The sequence below is a fragment of the Oenanthe melanoleuca genome, chromosome 3 (assembly GCF_029582105.1).
Source record: "Oenanthe melanoleuca isolate GR-GAL-2019-014 chromosome 3, OMel1.0, whole genome shotgun sequence".
Taxonomy (NCBI): domain Eukaryota; kingdom Metazoa; phylum Chordata; class Aves; order Passeriformes; family Muscicapidae; genus Oenanthe; species Oenanthe melanoleuca.
This window is the reverse complement of record NC_079336.1, coordinates 72,912,036-72,927,834: the sequence shown is the minus strand read 5'-3', so window position 1 is coordinate 72,927,834 and position 15,799 is coordinate 72,912,036. Positions and strand designations below refer to the sequence as shown.

General features: G+C 35.7%; 1 protein-coding gene across 4 annotated transcripts in view; it reads left to right on the top strand.

Annotated features, from left to right (window-relative positions):
* PACRG (parkin coregulated) overlaps positions 1–15,799 on the top strand; it is a 202,293-nt gene that overhangs the window by 108,079 nt on the left and 78,415 nt on the right. For all 4 annotated transcript variants that reach the window (XM_056488205.1, XM_056488206.1, XM_056488203.1 and 1 more), the window contains exon 5: positions 4,303–4,452. In XM_056488205.1, the coding sequence (XP_056344180.1) occupies positions 4,303–4,452 (150 nt within the window). The remainder of the gene's footprint in view (positions 1–4,302; positions 4,453–15,799) is intronic.

Genomic DNA, 15,799 nt, shown 5'->3' with positions numbered 1-15,799 from the left:
AGATCAAATTTTAAAGTTAGTATTTAGAGAAGAGACAGAAGCTTAGGGAAACTGATTTGATTCTCTAAAGCTCAGGATATCAATATGCTATCTGGGAGGGAATGTTCTGATTGGATCTCTTCTATGGAACTACATTGGGTCATGAAAAAGATCCCCTGTGTACTGGGAGAAATGCTGTCATGTTTCCTGGATTATGGAATCTATCAGTCTCATCTATCAGGTGAGAACTGTGGCTTCTATTATAAACAATATCGGACTGACATAGGATTTTCCAAACTGCCGCATAAAAATAAAAAAATATCAACTTATATAACATCTAGGTCTTTTCTTTGAGATGTTAGAAGTGTTACTCAAGAAAAAGATTTGAATGCTCTAAAATAATTATTTCTTTTGCTGTATATGCAAACATCTAGCTAATTGGATAAGCAAACAAGTGGCGTATATCTTAAGGAGAGTTTCTGCTCTTAATGGAAATTAACAAAAGAAACACCAAATTTACATTGATTTACATGAATTGCCAGTAAAATTTATCTGAAATTGACTGAAGTCAATGAATTGTTATCTTATATTGTTTCATTGCTAGCAAGCTTTGATAAAAAGCACTGTTGTTTTAAATACGCTTTCAAATTTGATAATTATCTCTTACTTTGGCTCTGAATGGTAGAAACAGAACTCAGATACTGAGCTTTTAAATCAGATATTAAGCTCCTATCATTGTAAAATTTTATTTAAGAAAGTTATGATGTACTTTGGAAAATATTTGTTTGGAAAAGCTGTAGCAATACAAAACAATGTTTGTTTGAATGAAAAATACTTCGTTTTATGCTTCAGTTCAGCAGTTTTAAGCTGGAGAATTTCTTGGAAAAGGCTATCCTAATCAGAAGCAAAATTTTCCAGTTTACCCATTAAAGTAGAAGACATCAAAACTACCAAGCACCAGAATCAATTTATTGGGTTGCAGTGTTTTGCTGCCTAAGAGAATGTTACAGTAGTCTAAAATAATGAAAGAGAAATATGGACCAATGAGGGAGGAAAGTCCTCTCAAAACCCTTTAGGGAGCAGAAAGGTGCCTTTAAGCCAGTTGTGCATTTTGCTGTTATTGTAAAGATACATGTCTTACAGCAGACTTCTAGGCCAAGAGACAACAGCCTAGAATGTTTTCTAAATTTGAATACTTTGGATATTATTCATCTTTCCTTCATTTGGGCTACGTAGCAGTAGTGTACCAAGATTCCTAAATGGTCTGCTTCATATGAGTGTAAGGATACTGGTACTTTCTTCAGCTTCTGTTAACCTCTGGATACCACTGATATTTTCCAGTATATTGGAATGTACTTTTTTCATATACTGCATTAATATTTTCTTCCTTTATTCATGTAGGAGAATGGTCTGTAGTGATGGTTGTACACAGAAAATAATTGCCAGATTTTTAAAAGATAAACAGATATTTGAAAGTATCTTTAGTATCAATAGGTACAAGACTCTGCAAGTGGTACCAAACAGCAACAAGCATAATGGTTTATCTAGCATGAAGATATCACAAAGGTTGCGTTGACCTGCGCCCTGCATCAAAACTGCTTCCATACAAAAAGAATCAACTGGTCATATGAGTAGGAGGGTCCCATCAGCAGCTAATAGAAGGCTCAATATGCAGACTGGACCCACTTCTTGGGAAGGTCTGATTCCTTCCTGGGATCCACAGAGGTTAAAGATGTGAAGAGAAAGCTTCCTCTCCTCAGATAGCCCTCAGAATATTATCCATTATTTACTTTTTAAGCATGCAGTAATAAAGTCTAAACAAGATTTCTGAGGACAACCGAGACATGAAGGCTATGGGACAACTGATTAAGGGATCAGGAGTGAAGTAGTTCTCTCCTTTACCCTTCCAGTTGCAGAGGATGATGAGGAAAGAAATAGGAAGACCAGCAGAACAGTATCTGTCTCTGAGGCTGGTGTCACTGGCAGGATTTGGAGTTTTTTGATCACAGATTGTTTTAAATGACATGAGGCCCACTGGTACCTGTATCAGAAGGGGGAAAGGATCTTTGCACAGGAGTTAGCAGGGTTCATTGAAAGAGCCTTAAATTAGGTTTGAAGGGGAAAAAGGATGAAACAGGGCTTACTAGAGATAAGCCTGGGTACAGCATGCCACTCTCAGAGGGACAGTGCCAGTAGAGTCCTCCAGTCTTATGTTTCGGTAGAGGCAGGGGATGAAGATCCAGGTGGGTAATGTGGTGGCTGAAGGCCATCTTGGCCACAGTGTCTATGTAATGATAGACTTGGCAATTATCAGAGAAGTAAGGAGACAGGTCAGTAGAACTGCTGCCTTGGACTTAGAGAGAGCAGACTTTGGCCTGTTCAGGAGCATGTTTGACAGAGATCCTTGGGAAGCAGTCCTGAAGAGCAGTGGCGTCCAGGAAGGCTGGATATTCTTCAAGGGAAAAAATCTTAAAGGTTCAGGAGCAAATTGTCCCCATGTGCTGAAAGATGAGCCAGCAGATGGGCCTGACTGAACAGAGAAACTTTTCTGGAATTCAGGGGGTAAAAAAGTTTATGACCATTGGAAGAAGGGGCAAGCAACTCAGGAAGACTAGAAAGTTGTCATAAGGTTATGTAGGAAGAAAATTAGAAGTCCCAAAGCCCAATTAAAACTTTATCTGGCTACTGTCTTAAAATATAATTTAAAAAATGTTTCTATAACTATATTAGAAGCAAAAGGAGGACTAAGGAGAATCCATCTCCAATCTTTGACTGATTGTAGGAGTGTAATGTATAATGACAAAGGATGAGGAAAAGGCCGAGGTACTTAATGCATTCTTGGCCTCCATCCTTAGCTGTAATACCAGTTATTCTCAGAATACCCTCAATACCCCTGAACTGGAGATTGGGAAGGGGAGCAGAATGGAGCCACCATAATCCAAGGAGAAATGGTCAGGTACCTGCTGTTCCATTTGGACAGAGACAAGTCTACAACATCAGATGGGATCCATACAAAAGTTCTGCCTAGGAATACTTGGGACAGCCATTTCCACTTACATGACATACTCTGCATGCCTAGAAATAAGGTTTCTCATAGCCTGGGGCAGCTTCTACAGTCCTGAAGTACTATTCCTTGGAGTGGGTACAATTTGTTTAAAATTAAGAAGCAGTGATTTCTGTCAATGATTAATTTTTATATCTCTTAATTAATTGTGTGTGTATGAATAATTAATTATATTAATTTGTAATAATTCATAGAATTGAATATAAATATTCATTTATGCTTGTATGCATGACACAACTATTGTACTGAAATTACCAGTGTTAGTGATAATTTCCCTATTAGTTCAGTTAGCTATTATTTATGTATATGACAAGTTAGTCAAGTTCCAATAGCTTTTTCAGTTCTGTCCCAGTGTAATGATGTAGAAGTCTATGTAACTGGGCAGAACACTGGAGTATTAGACCGATATATAAGACCATACTAAATTTGACAACTGCTGACAAATTTATCCAGCTGCATAATTTCAGAAATGCTTTTATAAATAGATGGATTTTGCAAGGAAAAAAAATATTCATACTTCAATCATGACTCATTTTTAATTACAAGAGAGAATGCAGAGTACTTGCTTTTAGTAAAATTAAAAGAGATAAAACAAGAGGTTTTTATGAAATGTCTTAGTGTCATAAGATTAGAAGCATGACACTGAAAGCTAAGAGAAACATCTAAGTAGGCTAGAAAAAACCCTTTTTTCCCCCTAGAATGTTTTTATTTTGAAAAAAAGCCTACAAGGTTTGTTTGTGGGGTTTTTTTTCTATAAACATTTGCTTCATTGTACTGATTCTCAGAATAGTAGGAATTGTCAGTTGAATGAATAAAATGATCATGAAATAAATGAGCACAAACATACAAATGCCAATTGTTGCACTAGAATGCATCTGTTGTCAACCTTTGCAGGTTGTCTTGTAGTTGTATAGTTCCATTGGCCCCAAGTGGTACTTACTGAACATTTATTTTTCATTCGTTTGGACCACACCAGTATTATACAGGCAGGATGAGGGAATAATGAGCTGCATTCTTTGGGTTACTGAAGAGTCAGCACAAATTGTGGGAACAAATAACAATCAGACAAGGCAGTGTTTTATAACATCAGGATGGCAATCCATCTTTGGGATCTTTCTAAGCTGGGCTAATAAAGGCCCACTTACAATTCCCAACAGAGTATAGTTTAATTAAATTTGTCCATTAGAGGACTCCTCCCCCTCCCTCTACATTTTAGAAATTAATTCTGCTTTCTGCCTGTTGTTCTTTTTGCATCACAGATGCACTGAACCTTCGTAACCGACAGATCCTCTGCACCACACTGAAAATCATCCAGCACCTGGTGGTGTCAGCTGAAATGGTGGGGGAGGCCTTGGTGCCCTATTATCGGCAAATTCTCCCAGTCCTAAGCATCTTTAAGCACATGAATGGTGAGTTACCCTAACAGACACTGTGTCTTTCAACTCCGAAGGCAAAAGAGGCTTGAGGCAGGGTTAATTAACAATGTAGTTAAGATTTATTACTGTATATAAACTCAAATCCATTTGGAGCTCTAAATAATGTAAACTCCCCCTCTTACTATTCCCTAAGGATGCACTGAAATTAACAATTTCATTTATTACTCCTTGCACGTACAGTTTATTTAACACAGTACAGAAGCAGTGAAGCAGTTCTATAATCTTCCAATAATTAAATTGTAAAGTTTGTAACAGTCTTTTGAATACATTAATAAATTGCAAAGGTTTTTTCCTCCCTCCAACACATTAGTTTATTCCAGCTGTTTTATTCAATTCTGTGCTCTCCACAAGCAATTTGCTGCTACCAGAAGGTTTAGAAAAGATTAAAAATAAAAGTAGAGATCAAACTAATTAATTTGAGGGTCGAGAGAACTCCATGTTGTAGAAGAATTTCAAGTTCGATAATACTGAGCAAAACAGTGAAGTTTGAAGTCATTGCTGCACACTTAATGGGTTTTATTATAGAGAAATTTGAACTAATTTGTATCTACAGTTAAGTATGTGTTTTCTTTGTAGTGCAGATCTCACCAGTCTCAGTCTCTAATAACTGGTACTATGAGTTCTATATACTGCAAATACATTTACACCACAGTCATCAGCTGAAATCAGCATGATGTATATTGCTTTTACCAAATTAATTTTTAAATATTTAAATATTATCTCTACTTATTTTCAATTATCTAAAAAGTTACTGACTTTAAAGTTTCTATTATTGATTTTTGGCCATATAGATGAAAAAAATTAATTCCTTACAAGCTTTCAAAAGAGTGGTTTTGTGAAATTCATGGCATTTTAATAGTTCTCTGCAGGACTCCATATCATACTTTCTGTTTGCATTACTACAGAATATTATACCTTATACTCACTCTGTAGTAAGTATAAGATTGAAAAATGCCTGTTCAGAGGCTGACTTGAAAACACAAATGAAATTTACATTTTAGATCTTTTTAAATACATGTACATCTCTGACTTTGTTTTACTTAGTGAGAAACACTCAGTAACATGGAATTTCACAAATGCAAGTTATTTCTGATGACAGTTGTGGCTTTCCAGAAGTTGTGGGATGAAAGGTTGTGACTGAAATCTGTTGGCTGAAGTTAAACAGTTTCAGTAGGGCTCCCTATGAATTGGAAGATTTCCCCCTAACAGATCTAATTTCAGTATCTGGCACAAAACAAGACTGCAAAAATTACTATCATTGATTAATTAATATAGCATACATGCTTTTTTCCAAATTTCAGCCTGAAGTAGCCCATAAATTCTATTGACTGGGCTTTTCTGCAGTGATTTCAGATGAATAATAGGGAAAGCTCATGTGTAGCCATGTACATAGCTTGGCAAGACATAAACAAAATCTAAATATATCTTCAGTTTTGATCGTATTGTAAGCAAAATAAAATGTATTTTCAACATATTTGCATGAGATCTGTGAATTTGTGCCTATACAAAAATACACTGTCATGGTATTTGACATTTAAGAGCTAAACCCCCAGAAATAAATGAAAAGTAATAGTCCAAAACTAACTGATTTTATTAAGTCATGACTTTTTGAGAAATAAAAATTTTGAAGCTTTGGTATTACCAGGAATTAAATAGATGCTGTTTGCAAGGCCTACTATGTGGAATTGTTCAGCTTATTCAGTACTTATATGTGGATGACAGGGAATATCTCTGTCTCTTTCTTCCACAAAAATATTATGTTTCTTTCCTCTTTCACTGGGTTTTCAGAAAACATAGGGTCCTTTCCTCCTCTTTATATCTCACAGAAGCTAATAGGCAGCTCAGGTGCAGGTTTTGCTCCCAATTATAAGGAAATTATAGAGACTGATCTGGGCTATTTTCTTCAATATTTGTTGATACAAGTGGAAGATGAGGTAAGTGAAGTGTGCTTCTTTCTTCTTTTCTGCATAGCTTGTAGGAGCTAAGAACTGTGGTGCATCTTCCTAGACTTGTATGATTTGCAGTTTATTAAGTCAGAAACTGGAAGTTTGTCCAGATTAAAGTTAACTGGAAGAAGCCATGTTATAGTTATTTCCACCTCACTGGGTCAGTATCCATCTGATGAAAGGAGCACTTTCCCAAATTCAGCATCTGTGAATACCACTCTCAGTAAACAAGCTTATAGTCAAGAGAAAAGGGAGGAAAAAAGAGGGAGTGGGAAAAAGTATTATTAAAAAATTAAGGTCAACTTACCTTATGTTCTAGTTACCTGGTGACCAATTTAAAACAAACCAAAATGATTCTTCATGCAGTGTGTGTGGTGTGAAGTGCTGGAACTCCCAACTCAACATTCTTTAGATACAGAAAGGTTTCCATATATTAGATGGAAGCTCAGAAATGTCACTAAAAAAAAAGAGTATATTGCTTGTTTAATAAAGCACGTGTCATTGCTATTGGTGATTTTTGTAAATTATAAAAAAGGAGACCATTGATGAAAAATAAATTAGGAGTTTTAATCATCAAAAGTACATAAAACATGTTCACCCATCTGAGTCACAAGACACAGGTTTAAAATAAATCAATGCAATCTAAGTTATAGATGCCAGGAGGAAGATCCAAGCCTCCTGAGACAGTCTGTGTGAAAGCCAGAGGAGAGGTTTCCATCAACTTCTGAAGAGCCTTGTTAGTGAGCATGGGGCTTTTTGGTGCACAAGGCATATTTGTGAATTTGTGCCCTCTCTGGAACTTCGGCCCTGACTTTCAGTAGATGTTTCTTTTCCCTCGGGTTCCTGAGTGCCCTGCTGCAGAGCATTAAGTCATAGAAGAGCAAAGATCTGATGGTGATGCTACCACTCATGTCTTTATTGGTGGAGACAGGGAGAGCACCCTCACCATCTGGCCAGAGAGTGCTCTGAAACAGGGCTGGAGCTTTCTGCTGAAACTGTTAGCCAGAGCCGTAAGGCTGGCAGAGCAGCAAGAGAAGGGAACATGAGTATATTCCAGCAGCTGAGGAAGAGAAATACTGCTGCAATACAGGACAGTCTCCAAGCCAGCTTCCCAGCATAGGGACTATTATACAAATTTGCTATCTCAGATAAGAAACTAAAAATGTCGTGATAGTGCTTATCAAGTCTTATTATATACTCTATAATGCCTCTGTAGTTAAATGAGTAAGGTAAATATATAATGCTCTTATATAACTCATTTAAATCTTGTGAAGAGGGAAAGAAAACTCTATATAGACTCAAATACAAGTATTTCTTTTGCATCACAAAACCCTATCTTTTTATGTACCTTATTTTTTAAGCTGCCTTTTATAAATCTGTGAATTATCTGGAGTAAAGACAACTGAAATACAATAAGTTTGTTATTTTATGAAAGCAGCTAGAAGAGAAAAACGAAAAAGAAAAAAAAAAAAAAAAAGACAAAAAAAGGAGCCATCAGAGCCTGGAATATGCTGTTAGGGTATATTTATGCCAGAATGATGTCTGAAACAGAAACCTATGCATTGAAAGGGTTAGACTTTTAGGAACAGCAAAATTCTCCTGTCTGATTTACCTGACTGGTAAATGAAAATTTCATATATTATATTATATTCAGCAAGAACAGTTTTGCAAATAAAATAGAGTTAGATGAACTAAAATATTATTAGGATTTACAGGCCTCAAAGAGAGAAGTGTGGGGTGCCACTGCACTTTGGAAGGTACCTGTCCAGCATGGTGATTTCATCTGTGGCTTGTTACAGTCTCTGTGAGGTAAACAGTAGAAGTAGGGCAGACTGAAGTTTCTTTTGGTTGCAATAAAATTGCCTTGACACTATCAATAACTTAAAGCTAACATAAACTTTGGATAGTCTCTACCCATATAGCCAGTCCTTGAAAATGAAATTTTAGAGAATAAATACCTGCAGTTGTATTGTAGCATTCAACTAAGTGTGAAGCCACAGAGCATATTTATTCTGCATGCTTTACAGCACCTGAACTTCACTTGGGGGAAAACATTCTCTTGTCACATACTTGACATACTTTGGAGAACTCTATTTTACAAAATGCAATAGTATTGCACAGACTCTAAAGAAAGAAGCAGGATCTAAGTGTTAAATGGCAAAGCAAAAGATTGTGCCTAGAGGTACAAGTCCCCCTTTGTTGGAGTTTGAGTATTTTCAAAACTGCCCATGTACTCCAGAGGCAGTGATGCTCCTCCAAGTGTTTCATAGTTACTAGTAGGAAGCAGCAATTATCCTTTAATGTGATTGAATATGCTCTAAAGAAAAATCTCTTGAGCAGAACATTTCAACTGTTTGCTTCTTCCTCTGGAAGATACAAAAGTCCTTTCAAAAGTCAATCTTGTTCTAAAATACTTTGCATTTTGCCAACTCTGTGTTCAGAAATCATATTTCAGATTAAGAAAAATTTACAAACAAAAGACCTGAGACGTCCTGAACCTCAATGTTTACAAAGTGGTGTATTCAAGGTTCTCTTAATTTCTCCTGTGAACTTTGAGATTTCAGACTATTCTCAGACAACTTTTCTCAGGGTTTCATTGCTTATAGCTTTGGCTTTTCTTTTTCTTTTTTCCTTTTAAATGGAAAATGGAGATTCCCAGAGAATTAGTTGATTCATGGTTGAAATTTGCATAAAAAACATCTAATGTCATGAGATTATTGATAAAATAAGCCATGCTAGTATACTAGTAACATAAACTCTATTCTACATCCAGTTTTCACATTGTTCTTATGCTTTGTTTTGACACTTATTCTTCATATTCCTATGCATATTTTGCAAGATTTTCATTATTTCTAAGTTTTCTTTGAATTCCATCAGTTATAATTTCTGAAATTCAAAAACAAAGATTCTGATGTGGCTTTAAGGATACACACTTCAAAGGAATAAGACCACCATGACAACACAGATCTAAGTGAAAAAACTAGTTTTGCTACATTTTCTGGGTTTTTTTATATATATACCTTCAGTACAGGAGGATTCAGAATGTTCTGATTCATCAACGTTTAGTGAAAAATATTGTGGTTTTCTCAAAATGGCATCTGCCAGTAAATCACCTTTTTAAGCAGATGAAGACAGATTGATTGCACTCCAAAAAATGTTATTACCATACTGGTGAGAAGCAAAATATATTTTTGTCATTCCCAACTGTGATTAATGATATTATTTCAACAGGCTTTCTGTGAATTACAGTTCTAAGGATATTTATTTAACAAATATTCTTCAATGTTTTTAAGAACATCAAAACATTTCTTGTCTATGACATCCCCTGACAGCCTTTTAATGGTATTTTTCAAAAATACTTCAATTTTTTTTTGTCAAGAATCATATCTTAAAAGTAAAAGTCTCACAAAATAGTGCTTTATGTTATAATTGAATAAGCAGGAAAGTGATCCTCAACCATTATCGTCTGTTATTTTACATTTTTTTTGCACTGATCAATCTCATTTTATTTCAATGACCTCTCTTACATGTGGAGCTACAAAAAACTCACTGGAACTCGAAGCATGGTAATTGGGAGTTACCAAGATCCACCTGTACTGGAGCATTTGTTGCTTTAGTATCTTCAATACAGACCATGTAATTTTAAACTGCTTATATAGTGAACTTCTAATGTGTAATCAATACTCTGTCAGGTACTTTCTAATGCATTGAGAGGATCATCACATTTAGTTCATAATTACTGCGTAATTTCTAATTACTATCTAATTCCTTAGCTGAAAATACAGCATAAGTCTGTGCAAAATAGAACTGATTTAACTGTGATTAAATTGAAGCTACTCACACTTAGCACTTACTTTTAATGTGTTAATAGTCTAATTAATTCAGCATCTTGAATTTTTGATAAAAGAAAAATTAAAAGCTTCCCAGGTTGAAGAGTGATACATTACATCCAATATTTTCTTTTTCCCTTTTAAGTTTTTAATTTTTTGGGTTTTATGACTCAAGAAAATGAGTTTTCTGTTGAATGACAAATGGGGTGTGTGTGACTTCTGAACTCACAGAAAATTCATGGACAAGTAAAATATGGAAACATTAAATTTTTTCTCTGCTTCAGTAGAAACATCTATACAATGGATATAACCTGAAAGGGCTTTTAGGCCTCAATCAGTATTTTGTTTGGCAATTAATCAGAGCTTTCACAAAGTACCAGGAGTGTGGATATATGTGTCAGTGAAACATAGTTTTTGTAGAGTTAAGACTTCATATCATGCTTTGCTTTAATACATTTGTTCAATTTATATTCCTTTGGGAAATTATTACCTTTGTAAATACCATGTGTGAGGAAGATCTCGACATTCGGGACTAGACTTTTGCAGAATTACAGTAGCATCTATATGTCTGTTTATACTGGATGCTAATACCTGTCTTAATATCAGCAGGTGTGTATCTGGCCTCCAAATGAGATGAGGAAGTGTTTAAGTTACCTGAGAAGTCCACAGTGGAAGCATGCTTTGAGCAAATCTAATGCATAGCTGTAGTAGTAACATCAAAAACACATCATACATAGTTCTTTTATTTTGCTTGCAGCTTTATTTCTGGCTCATTTGGCATTGGGTTGGCTAAGAAGGCCACTGGCATCCTGGCCTGTATCAGCAGTAGTGTGGCCAGCAGGACCAGGGCAGCGTTTGTCCCCCTGTACTCAGCATTGGTGAGGTTACATTTCCAATCCCGTGGTCCAGTTTTGGGCCTCTCATTGTGAGAAGGACACTGAGGTGCTGGAATGTGTCCAGAGAAGAGCAATGGAACAAGGGAAGGGTCTAGAGCACAAGTCTTTTTGCAGCTGAGGGACCTGGGGGTGTTTAGCCTGGAGAGAATAAAAAAGACTTGGGGGGAATCCCATTTGCTCTCTACAACTTCCTGAAAGAAGGCTATAGCAAGGTGGGGCTGGTCACTTTTCCCAAATAACAAGAAATAGGACAAGAGGAAATGGCCTCAGATTGTGTCAGGGAAAGTTTAGATTGTGTATTAGGAAAAGTTTCTTCATGGACAGGGTTGTCAAACATTGGAACAGACTGTCAGTGGTGGGGTCACCAGCCCCAAAGCTGTTTGAAAGACTTATACATGTGGCACTTTGGGATATTATTTAGTGGTGAACTTGACAAAGTTCATAGTTTGATTTCATGATCTTAGATCTTTTCCAGCCTAAACCATTCTATAGTTCTAGGCTGTTTTTTAAAAAATAAAATGCATGTACAATTTTGCAAGCTGTAACTAGAACCAACAGTTCTCAACTGCTGTTTGACTTGTGTAACTGCTTCAGCTATAATTTCTTCTTTGGGCAGGAGTTCTGAACTCTTTGTTGAACCTAAGTGAACCACACCATAAAGGATGATGCAGGCTGGCACAGACTCGTCTAGAAAATACTACCTGCAGAATCAGCTAGTTTAACACACGTCCCAATTTGGTGGAATTATATATCTATAGGTTCACAGTTCCCTAGCTGTCCTGGGTAGATCAGACCTTCATCTGCCATTCTGCAATTTTGGATAAAGGCATTTAGGTTTTGGATGAGTAGAGTTCATGCATGTGCCTGAATTTTTCATTTTCAATTGATTTGGTATGAGCAACTCCCTATGGACTTCATTGTCACTCTTCTCAGGCTCCTGATTCCATTTGCAAAGAGTTGAGACACATACATTTGTTCTCTAGATATTATGGCTTACTTGGATCTGCCCCTTTCAATGTAAATTGTTTAAAATTTGGCTACTGCCCCTCCAGCTAGGAGTTATTTCTTTCTCCTGGGTAATTAACTTCTATGTTTTTCACACAGTTGGTTTGCAGTTGGTTTTTGGGATTGAGGAGTGATTTCTTCAGTTGGATCTGCACTGCCAACTTCATGTAGAACTACTTTCAGAGTACACACTAAATAATTCTGAGAAAATATTTGTTTTCTTGGCAATTCTCTTTTTATATATGTTTGCAAACAAATTTACCTTATGTCTTCTTGTTTGAGGAGACATATGATTTCAGCTCGTCATATTTATTAAGGTGGCATATATTTTATTTTAAATATACATCTGAAGTCTGGGTTCATGTAATAATTTTAAGTTCATTATGTTGGTTTATTGCAGGTATTTTTATTTGTGTGCTCAATTAGCATTTCTGTTCTGAGAAAACTATTTCTGTGAAAATCAGTGTGAGGTTGCCAAAATCAAAGAAATGTGCTCTGCACCTGGCTTTCTGTTCTTCTAATAAAAATAAACCCTAAAACCAACAGGTAGTGGTGGGAGAGAAGCTTGGGAGAGAGGGAACTCCTTGTATGGATAACAATTTTCTTGTGGCATTTCTCTCTCGCCCTCAAGGAAAACAGATTAAAGCCCCATATAATGGAATGATACCAGTGGGAACATAAATATTGCAGTGTGATTAAACCACCAAAATACTCAGGTGATTAAAGTGCTTCAGGTCTTTCAGTTATTATTCTGTTATATCATTCCATCTCATTTCAAGATGTTGCTTTTTTCATAGTTTTTGAAGAATACTCTAGGCAATAAAATTGATTTTGTGAGGCCCGTAGCTTTGGACTATTGATTTATTTTTTTATATTGCACATCCATCATCTTTGTTTTTAGACACTCCAGCAAAAATACATATCCTTGTTATAACATCATCTGGCTGTCTCAATACTGGTGCAATTAGCACATGGAAGTATTTGTGACTTTGACAGGCCTATACTAACTGAGAGGTACCCTTTTGACTTTTCTTATTTGAACATTAAGTGACGTAGATTAGACATTTATAATCAGAGCATTTGCTTACTAGTGCAATCTAATTCAAAACTTAGAAGTTTCAGTTTGGAATTGTATTTTTTGGGGAAAAGAAAAGTCAAAGCCAATCAACCAACCAAACCAAACCAATGCAAACAATCCCCAGAACACCTGATTCTATGTTAAGGCTTTACACTTGTTCACCATGTTAGGTTTCCTGTTATTTTTGCTTTGAAAACGTAATCCAACATTCAGCAAACGGAAAAAATACCAAAGCTACCATTCAACTCTCTGCCTTCTCACTTTGTTCTGGGTATTGTGATACAGTTTCTAAGAAAAAGAATGTGTCACAGTACATGAGAAGAAATCAAATCAATATATAATTAAGGATGTTAATAATTTTTCAGATTTGGCAGTTGTCTAGCTACCCTCGAGCTCAGTTAACACATGACAGTGATGGCGTTACTTGAGCCTGCTTTCTGCCTTTGATTCTCCTGGCGAGTGATCAGAAACCCATTTAGGGATGAGTGAAATAGGAAAGGACTTTGGCCAATGTACAAAGTAGAGGTTGTCAAATGGTACTGTACCGCTTGTCTCACTGTAAAAGGCCTTTTCTACTTCCATAATGCTGGGTATTGGTTAAGACATTGATATTCTGAAGAGATTTTTCCATGATGTCATTAGTAATTATATACATTCTTTTTCACTCTCAACACTCCCTGTGTATTGATATGTTGTTTCTTGTTTTTTACATAATGTTCAATTCTCAAAAACAGAAGTAGATGTGTTTCTGATGTATTTGTATGGGGTTTTTTTTAATGATGAGTTAATAATCCATGGTCCCTGACTAGGATTCTGAAGCTTTACAATAATTTAACTACATAGCAATGATGTGGCATTGAACTGAGCTAGGGATTGTGATTTGAAATTGAATTTAAGTATAGTTTTGAACTATATATAAGTCCTTATATTTCTCCTACAAGTATGTTGAAGGCAGTAAAAACAGTGTTGACAATTTATTCTTTGCTATACTTTAGGAGAGCAGGAAATCTAATTATATATAAAAATTCTAAGTATTTCTGTAGATAGCAGAGTGTGAGGAAAATAATACAAATTTAAGAAAATAAGGAATTAAACTGGATGCATAAAATAGAAATTTTTGTTCAAAGAATGTTTTCCTGCAAATGTAACCTTTGTGTCTGTCAGCCTCTTTTTTTCTTCTACCATTTTCCCACATTTTTAATTCATTTCCTAATCTCATCGTATTTTATGTTAGCCTTACTTTTGAAGACTTTACTTTTAATTTTTTAATCCAATTTTGAGAATAAAAAATTCTGTCCGTTTTGCTGGTTTACTATTAGTGTCTGTGTAAGAGAGGAGTCCTTCAGCAAATGCCTCCAAAAGAAATGAAATAAATTTTAAGTATTAACTTAAGAATTACCTTTAAGAGTTAACTCCTACTCAACCAAACCAAATAGGAGGGAGCATTACAGAGAAAAGGAAGTTTTTTATTACGTGTATCCAGTAAATTACACGTTTAATAACTCTAACCTCACTGAGGGAAGTATAATGCAAGAAAATGGTATAAATCTATTTTGAAACTGAGAAAGAAAATTAGCTAACCTTTTCTTTGTAGAGGAAGTTCCTGAAATTACTGTAGCCAAGGGATATTTCTGTGGTGTATGTGTAGGTACTTTCTTCTGAGGATTTTTTTTCTTGAGATGATTTTCCTGCTTGTTATCAGTTTTATACTAAGAAATGTCCATCTCTTCCTTGCCATTGTCTCAGAAGTTGTCCATCTGTGTGTTGTGATTTGATAAACAAAGTGAGTATGTATTTCAGCCATGCTATCTCAACTGAGTGTACATGACAGAAATGAGCAGAACCAAGACATATGCCAAGATACCTGAATCTCTTTAGGTGGTTGTATTTTGGTTTGATGAGAACCATACACTAAAAAAAAAGGTTTACTGATAAATATAAGAGTGTGATGTTAAATGCTGATGTGTACTTTAAACGATAGATTAAATATTGTATTCCTGATTAACAATGGAAGGAGACAAAATATATTCAGAAAGGCTGGATGTGTTAGTTTTATCTTTGGAGAAACCTGTCTCCACTGATTGCAGGGAGAGCCTGGAGAGGTTAGCCTTTTTAGGAGCAAAATTAGCTTTGGTGAGTACACTCTCCATGGGTTATATTTCAGAAAGAAGTAGACTGTCCCAGTAGATTAATCTATCCCAAAAATGCCAGTTGCCAATCAAAGCTGAAGTGGAGTGGTCATAACATGAAAATCCTCAGAGATGTTCATGATTTTCACGAGAAAAATAAATGTAAGGCATATGGATAATTTGAGTTGCAGTTGCAGTCTCTGCAATAAAAACATTATGTGTATGCTATTTGAGCAGCAGCACAAATAGTTATCACAGGCATTATGAAAAGGCAGTTTACCTGTGGCACTGGAGGCATGCTTGTTAGGCCCCAGAATCTTTTTCTGAAAGATCCTAAATTGTTTGTATTTTCTTTCTGTTAAATAAATTCACACATACCTTATTTAACCACCTACTAGTAACGCAAACAGTTTGATGAAATCAGACATGAAACAAA